At 52.2% G+C, this 8,666-nt stretch overlaps 1 protein-coding gene across 1 annotated transcript; it reads right to left on the bottom strand.

Annotated features, from left to right (window-relative positions):
* Nucleotides 1-983: 983 nt before the first annotated feature.
* LOC129048040 (uncharacterized) lies at nucleotides 984-6,423 on the bottom strand. Its single transcript, XM_054520848.2, has 5 exons — nucleotides 6,039-6,423; nucleotides 5,458-5,588; nucleotides 3,126-3,243; nucleotides 2,076-2,236; nucleotides 984-1,209 (listed from the first exon to the last, which is right to left on the bottom strand). Exons 1-5 carry the CDS (start codon nucleotides 6,315-6,317, stop codon nucleotides 984-986), a joined length of 915 nt encoding a protein of 304 aa, XP_054376823.2. The 5' UTR covers nucleotides 6,318-6,423.
* Nucleotides 6,424-8,666: the final 2,243 nt, after the last annotated feature.

The following is an 8,666-nucleotide window of genomic DNA, read 5'->3' as shown; positions in this document are numbered from 1 at the left end:
GGCTCAAGCGATCCTCCTGCCTCAGCCTCCCAAAGTGCCGGGATTCAGGAGTGAGCACTGCGCTGGCCACCCGCTCCTTTTAGGTTTCTTTTTTCCCTTCTGGTATCTCTGGGTGGATAGTGATACTCACGTTTGGATGAATTGGGTTTCCTGGATTGAGAGGGTAGGGCTGGCAGAGCCCAGAGTATAACTTTTCTGGTTTTGAGCCTGCCCCTTTCCTGATGTGCAGTAGCCTCTAGTATGGGCTGCCTCTGTGGCGGGGCAGGCTGAGTCCTGGAGCCCAGTAGGGTCAGGAGCGCCTCCACCATAATCCACAAGATCCCCTCTTATCTGAAAGTGGAGTGTCCACCCAGCACCCATGCCCCACTTCCGTGTGCGTTTCCGCAGCTCCACTCCCTGCTGGTGCTCAGCCCCTTCCCAGCAGTCCCACTCGGGGTGGGGCCTTCTCCCTCTGGGGTGCAACCCTGAGGGTTTCCTGTTCCCACCTCCTCCCGGCTTTCTCCACGCTCCCGCTGCCCCCCTGACACCTGTTCACCCTCGGGACTCCATGCACAGTCTGCTTGTCTTTAAAATACAGTAATTATTTTTTGGACACAGGGTCTGCCTGCATTGCCCAGGCTGGAGTGCAGTGGCTATTCACAGGTGCAATTATACTGCACTGCGGCCACGAACTCCTGGCCTCAAGCGATCCTCCCACCTCAGCCTCCCAAGTAGCTGAGACTACAAGTACATGCTATTAAGCCTGGCTTAAAAAACATTGTATTTATTGAAAATTTGAGGTTCAATAAGGCCACCAGATCAGGAGATAATTGCCATTGAAAGGATAGTTTGCGACAGTTTCCAGGAGAAGGGGTACCCCATGCCACACGAGGAAGTGCTGGAGTCAGTCAGGAGGCAGGAGAGGGCAGAACTGTGGGTGAGCGCCTGCAGTGTGGTTTCCACGGGAGGGGCTGGGCAAGGCAGTAGGGAGGCTTAGGCTTGGCTCATTTGAATGATTTCAGCGCGCTCTGGGGCGTAACACCTGCATGCTCAGTAAGCTCCTCGAGGAGTCTCCCGCATCGCTGCGGTAATTCCCGTATACGCCTTGTGAGGGCTGCGCACAGGCTGTAGTGGCCCTTCTGCAGCTCAGCGTGGATGGCTTCTCCAGGGTCAGCCAGAAGCAGTGGGGTCAGAGCGAAAACCAGGGCTTCCTGGCTGTGACGCATGTGCCTTCAGCCACGGAGCTGCCCTGCTTACCCCACAGGAACTGGGAAGAGGTCAGGGAGGGCTTACTGGGGAAGGTGAGCATCAACCTTGACCCCGAACGATGGGAAAATTAGGATGGCAGAAAAGGGCACTCAAGAAAGGAAGAATTGGCCAGGCGCGGTGGCTCATGCCTGTAATCCCAACACTTTGGGAGGCCGAGGCAAGCGGATCACCTGAGGTCAGGAGTTCAAGACCAGCCTGGCCAACATGGTGAAACCCCGTCTCTACTAAAAACAAAAAATTAGCCAGGCGTGGTGGCGGGCGCCTAATCCTAGCTGCTTGGGAGACAGAGGCAGGAGAATCATTTGAACCAGGGAGGCGGAAGTTGCAGTGAGCTGAGATCCCACCATTGCACTCCAGCCTGGGCGACAGAGTGAAACTCCATCTCAAAAAAAAAAGATATAAAAATTAGCCAGGTGTGGTGGCACATGCCTGTAGTCCCAGCTACTTGGGAGGCTGAGGCAGGAGACTCGCCTTAACCAGGAGGGGGAGTTTGCAGTGAGCCGAGATCACGCCACTGCACTCCAGCCTGGGTGACAGAGTGAGACTCCATCCCCTCCCCCCCCAAAAAAGGAAGAATTATATATATGATTATTATATATTATATACATATTATATATACTATATAGAGAGAGCTAGAGAGATGATACATAGACATAGATCTATAAAGAGATGGGATCTTGCTATGTTGGTCTTGAACTCCTGGCCTCAAGCAATTCTCCTGTCTCAGCCTCCCAAAGTGCTGGGATTACCAGCGTGAGCCAGTGCTCCTGGTCAAGAGAGGAAGAATTTTTTGTTTTCCCAAACAAAGGAAGGGAAGGTTCTGACACATGGAAATTTTCCTCAGGGACAGAGTTCCTGTGAGGACAATAGGGCCGTGCAGAGCCTTGACGCTCAGGCCAAGGATTGACATGTCCGCAGAGCAGAAGAGCTGTGTCTGAGTCCCCAGTGAGGGTCGTGAGGACAGAAGACTCAAGCCCAGCAATACAGGCTGGGGCAAAAACACAAACGGGGTGGTCAACCACAGGACAGAGATCAGTGGGAACTGTGGCCATGCTGGCAGGACCCACTAACTACATAAAATCATCAGTAAACATGGACAGTACGTTTTTTTTTTTGAAATGGACTCTTGTTCTGTCATCCAGAATGGAGTGCAGTGGTGCGATCTCAGCTCGCTGCAACCTGTCTCCCAGGTGCAAGCAATTCTCCTGCCTCAGCCTCCCGAGTGGCTGAGATTACAGGTGCACACCACCACACCCGGCTAATTTTTATATTTTTAGTAGAGATGCAGTTTCGCCATGTTGGCCAGGCTGGTCTCGAACTCCTGACCTCAGGTGATCCGCCCGCCTCAGCCTCCCAAAGTGCTGGGATTACAGGCATGAGCCACCGCGCCCGGCCCTTGGACAGTACATTTGTGGGCTGGTGGGAGAGGGCTTGTCTTGGACCTGTGCAGCTCCTCAGTTTCTCAGTCTAGGTATCACCGTGATCCTTGGAAAAGAGAAGATTCCAGGAAAGAGTAGAGAGATGACCTGGTTCCCCAGTATCAGGAAGGTGGAAGTGGCAAAGGGAGCAGAGACATTCAGCGGTTCACGGGCAGAGCCAGGCCATGGGGGAAGGACCTTCTAAGATAGCCAGAGGCCGTGAGTCCACATACAGGGTAGCGACTCACACGCTCGACTCAGACTTTTGGGTCCTGTCTCTGCTGCAGTGTCCATACCTGTGAAAGGGTACACTCGGGGACCTGCTGTGAAGGTTTGTTGTGCAGTCTCATGAGATGACACCAGCAGTGTGCTGAGACTCCTGCCTGGGACGTGGCAAGATCTTGGTCATGCTTAGCTCCTGTTTCACAAAGAAAGCTCTGCGGCCTGGGTCTGCCATACCCGTGGAGGGGGTGACTGCTCTTGGCTGATGCTCCGGTGAAAGGGGAGCACCTGGGCCCGAGGCAGATGCAGCGAAGTTCCCGGTGACCAGCAGCCGGAATGACCTCTCTGAGCACGTCTGTATTCAACAAACCTGGACCAGGCTCAGCACAGGCCAGGCAGGGCACTTCAGGCACATCTGTGGAATGAGTGAATGAAGCTCCCCAAACACCCAGGCCTGAAAGAGGAGCAACAAGAAAGGAGTGAAGGAGTGGGGAGGAGCAGTGAAGAAACTTCCTGAGCGCCTCCCCCTGGACAGGCCTCCCATCCATCGTCTCTGACCCTCACAGAGTTCTGCAAGGGAGACTTCTCACCAAGCAGGCACTCCACGGAGTTGGGGTTTCTGCCTGCATTATTCAGCAATGAGGCCGCATCCAGAATGGTGCCTGGCACTTAATGGGCGTTTAGCAATTGTCTCTCTCTCTCTCTCTTTTTTTTTTAAGACAGAGTTCCGCTCTCGTTGCCCAGGCTGGAGTGCAATGGTGCGATCTTGGCTCACTGCAACCTCCACCTCCCGGGATCAAGCGATTCTCCTGCCTCAGCGTCCCGAGTAACTGGGATTACAGGTGCCTGACACCACACCCAGCTAACATTTTTGTATTTTTAGTAGAGACGGGGTTTCACCATGTTGGCCAGGCTGGTCTTGAACTCCTGACGTCAGGTAATCCACTGGTCTTGGCCTCCCAAAGTGCTGGGATTACAGGTGTGAGCCACCGCGCCCGGCCAGCAAATGTCTCTTGAATGAATGAATGCCAGTGTGATCGATGCTGAAGCTGTGATGAGCAAGGAGGTGACACGCCTGAGGTCGCAGATGCTGGACTTTCACCCCGATCCCACTGCAGGGCCTGTGTCTGCCATGGATTTTTTTTTTCTTTCCTTTTCTTTTTGAGATAGAGTCTCACTCTGTCGCCCAGGCTGGAGTGCAGTAGCACAGCCTCGGCTCACTGCAACCTCCACCTCCCAGGCTCAAGTGATTCTCCTGCCTCAGCCTCCTGAGTGGCTGGGACTACAGGTGCATGCCACGATGTCTGGAAAATTTTTGTATTTTTGGTAGAGACAGGGTTTCACCATCTTGGTGAGGCTGGTCTCGAACTCCTGACCTCAAGTGATCTGCCCACCTCAGCCTCCCAAAGTGTTGGGATTACAGGTGTGAGCCACCGCGCCAGGCCCCTTTCCCTCTTACTGGTCTTCTTTTGAATTTAGTTTTTTAAACAATCTTTTCAGTTTATTTGTTGTCTTATTCACTGACAGTCTTGTTTTCTTGTTTGTTTGTTGACTTTAACAGGTGCTTTAGGGTTTATGGTATGTCTTTAATTTATCACAGTCTACCTTCATCTAGTATAAGAACCTTACAGCTGGGTGCAGTGGCTCACGCCTGTAATCCCAGCACTTTGGGAGGCCAAGGTGGGTGGATCATGAGGTCAGGAGTTCGAGACCAGCCTGGCCAACATGGTGAAACTCCATCTCTACTAAAGATACAAAAAATTAGCTGGGTGTGGTGGTGTGTGCCTGTAATCCCAGCTACTCAGGAGGCTGAAGCAGGAGAATCACGTGAACCACCAGGCAGGGGAATTGTGCACCACCACGCCTGGCTAGTTTTTGTATTTTTAGTAGAGATAGGGTTTTGCCATGTTGGCCAGGCTGGTCTCGAACTCGTGACCTCAAGTGATCCACCTGCCTTGGCTTCCCAAAGTGCTGAGATTACAAATCTGAGCCATCACACCTGGCTCTCATTTTATTATTTTACACTTTCTTACAAAATTACTCTGTATTTAATTAGAACAATAATAACAGCAGCTGGCATCGTTGAGCGTTCTCTGTCAGCTGTATCTCGCTGAGCACTATCCCCTTTGCTCTCGACTTTCATGTGAGGGCGTTGACAAGGTCAGAGAGAATGGGGGGGTGGTGGAGGCGGAAACCTCTGCCCCAGCTCAGCAGAAGACTTCAGCACACAGATCACATTCCTCAGTCCGAGGAGGAGGTGGGCAGTACCCAGCACTGCCGCTGGTAGCCCACAGGGCCTGATCCGGGGACTTTGCCCCTCAGGGCCCCTCCAGCCCAGGTACTTCAGTGGCACAATTTGCCCTCAAGACTGCCAGGTGCCGAGCGTTGTAGGAGGGGCTGAGAGGGGCCTCCCAGCAGGTCTGCCCACATCCCCAGCACCAGAGCTCTCCTGGGTGGGGAAAGGGAAGACCCTAGACCAGGTTGCAGGCTGCCCGGCCGGCTTCCTGGGTGGGGAAAGGGAAGGCCCTAGACCAGGTTGCAGGCTGCCCAGCGGCTGGCAGACACTCACGGCATGGTGACCTTGGCTTCCAGTTTGCCCCCTTCCAGGGTCGTGAGGGTCATGGGTGTCACCGATTCCAGATTCATCTCAGGGAACTCCCTGTCCACCGTCATGGCCTTCAGATACCACGTCCCTGACACCTGGAGAAGGCCCCTCTCTATCAGGCTCAGTCCGACAGCTCCAGAGCCTCCCCCTTCCCTGGCCTGCAGCCCCCAGACTCTACCGCACCCCAAGGGCTGGAGACGGGGAACATTCTCCAATCTAATCCACCCAGAAAACACCCAGCACCCTCGCCAGGTCCACCCGAAGGTGGCTCCCGCCCCCGCAAGTTGGCCAGGACCACAGGAGCCCTCACCCCCAGGAGAGAAGTGAAATCAGCTAGACCCCCACCCTTCCAGCCCTGCCCCTCTGTGTCCCTGTCCCCCAGCCCGGACTCCTGCTGTCCCATCTCACCATCTTTCAGGGCAGGGCTTTTACGCCCAACCCAAAAATGAGGGTCTCCTTGGTTGGGGGAGGGATGGGGTCTCCATCCAGCAGTCTCAGCCTCACCCCATGCCCCCTCCAGCCCACCCTCCCCATCCAAGCCTCACATCCTGAATCTCCTTGTCTGAGGCCAGGAGGTGGTGGGCCTGCAGGGCAGCAATGAAGCTGAGGCTGACGGCCAGGAGCAGGGGCTTCATCTCCGGGATCTGAGTCCACGGCTGCTTGACAGGTCGCTTGCTGGGGCTGGGAGAGGCTGTACCACTCCCACAGCCGCCCTTTATACCTCTGGGCTCAGGATCCCCCGGGCACCTGGCACAGGTGACTGACCAATCCCTTCCTGGATGTAAACCACGGCGAGTTCTGCAATGGAGCAGGTAACGCGCCATTGTTATTGGAGGCTGGTGAATAACAACTTGTTAATTCCAGAGGATCATCCGGACAGGACCAGGTCCAGAGGAGCGGGTTTGCAGATTTCACCTGGGAGGAAACTGAAGGGAGTGAAGGGCGTGCAGGCCACCTGGGGACGTGTTTGGCAGTGACAGATGCCCCCAGCCATCCCACACGTGCTGATGTGCACACCACTGAAGGGGTTTGGGGTTGGAGTCTGAGGGCCGTGGGCTTGGGGCTCGGCTGAAATTCCTGCATCTCCAGGCAGGTTACTTGGCCTCAGATTCATCATGGAAAAAAAGGGATCCTCCTGTGTGAACACGATACCATGTGCATTTAAAGAGGGTGTCCACACTCCTGAGCAAGGCGTGCAATAAGGACCCTCTCTGCTCCACACACAGAGCAGCAATAGGTCAGACAGACAGAAGACCAAGACAGGTGTGTGTGTGTGTATGCATGTGTGTACATATATACATGCACACACACAAACACACACACACTCACATCAAACCAGGAATGGACGAGAACCGCAGGCTGGTGATGGGGCAGAGGCAGGGGCCTGTCAGCTCCAGGTCCCAAGGCAGGCAGAGAGGGCCTGTGTCCAGCTCCTGGGAGTGATGGGAGGGGCTTCCCTGACTCCAGAAAGGAGGCTGAGAAACCCTCCCTGACACATCCCAGGGCTGTAACTTCGTATAACTTAGTGGAGCACTGTGGGCATAGGAAGGCAGGAGGACATCAACACAGCCTCGAGAGCAGAAGCTGAGACAAGCCGTCCTCGGAAAGGATGACTTTATCTGTGACATGCTCTGCATCACTGCACAGCAGAAGCCTGGGACCCGGGATGGGAGCAGAGGCTACAAAACACTGCTAGACAGAGGACAATGACAACAAGATGGCAGAGAAAGGCAGAAATGCAGAGACACAATATCCTCGCCTTGAAATGAGCAAGGCCAGGTTTCAAATTACCCAAGGAAACACCACACTAAGAAAGGCAGGCTAAAAATGAACAATTGGTACAGGAACTTACACCAGATTTTTTTTTAAAAGAAGTATAAAATTAGAAGTGGCCAGAATATAAAGAAATAAGGAGAGATAAAGTAGAAATAATTATAAATTTTGAAGATGAATAGCAGAGTGAATAAAAAACACAATAGATAGGATAAATTCCAGACTTGACATAGTAGAAAAGAGACTTAGTGTCATGGAAGATAGTACTAACACAGTCAATGAAGAAAGAAAAATTCAAAAGAGAAATTGAGGTGTTACAAATAGATTCAGAAACTCCAGCCTGTATCTAGTAATAAAATGAGTGGAGGAAACCAACCAGAGTTCAGCAGCTTTGAAAAACACAACACACACACACACACACATGCACACACACACACATACACATGCACACATATTCAAATGCACACATACAGACACTCAAAGGTAACATATATGGAGAATAGATTGAGAGGCTCTTATATAAACAGAATAGGAGTTCCCAAAGAAAAACATTTTTAAAATGGCAACAAAGCAACAGAATAGCTCAGAATTCTCCAGAATTGAAAAGACATGAGATCCCAGATCTAAATTACAAACCAAGAGAAATCCACTTCTAGAATATTACAGTGATGTGCAGATCATCCAGGACAGGAGAAAAAAGTCAAAACGACCAGAAAGAAGAGCCACAGTACCTACCAGAAATGCAGATGTCAGCTGACAGCAGACTCTCAACAGCAACGCTACCTCCTGGGAGACAATGGAGTAACGTCTTTAACAGACCCAGGGGAAAATAACGTTTACCTTTGAATGTTATTCTCAGCATAACTTTCATAAAATATTGAAGGCAAAATAAAGACATCTCAGACATTAAAAAACAACTGACAGCCTCTACCACTCACTGGCCTCCGTCAAAGGAAGTTTGAAAGGGAGAATTTTAGCAAGTCTGTAGCAGACCGGGGGTGGGGGATAAATGTCAGCAAAGCAAACTACCTGCTGGCTGTACAAACACGAATGGTGCAGACTTTAATGGTGGGGGAGGAAGGTTCTGTTTTAGTGGATATTTAAAGAGTGCTAAATGAACACAAAACACATGTGTCCACATGCAGGGGTTCATTGGAACAAAAGACGCACATTAAGCACAGGAGAATGATCTATGGCGAGAGGGAAGTGGAAAGGGGCGGGCAGGGATAATACATTTTCAAAACAAATAAAGGACCAGGTGCAGCGGTGGCTCACACCCACAATGCCTGCACTTTGGGAGGCTGAGGCAGGCAGATCACCTGAGGTCAGGAGTTCAAGACCAGCCTGGCCAACATGGCAAAACCCCGTCTCACCTAAAAATAGAAAAATTAGCCAGGTGT

The sequence above is a fragment of the Pongo abelii genome, chromosome 13, assembly GCF_028885655.2.
Source record: "Pongo abelii isolate AG06213 chromosome 13, NHGRI_mPonAbe1-v2.0_pri, whole genome shotgun sequence".
Taxonomy (NCBI): domain Eukaryota; kingdom Metazoa; phylum Chordata; class Mammalia; order Primates; family Hominidae; genus Pongo; species Pongo abelii.
Note: the sequence above shows the minus strand (reverse complement) of the source record. Positions and strands in the feature narration are given on the sequence as shown.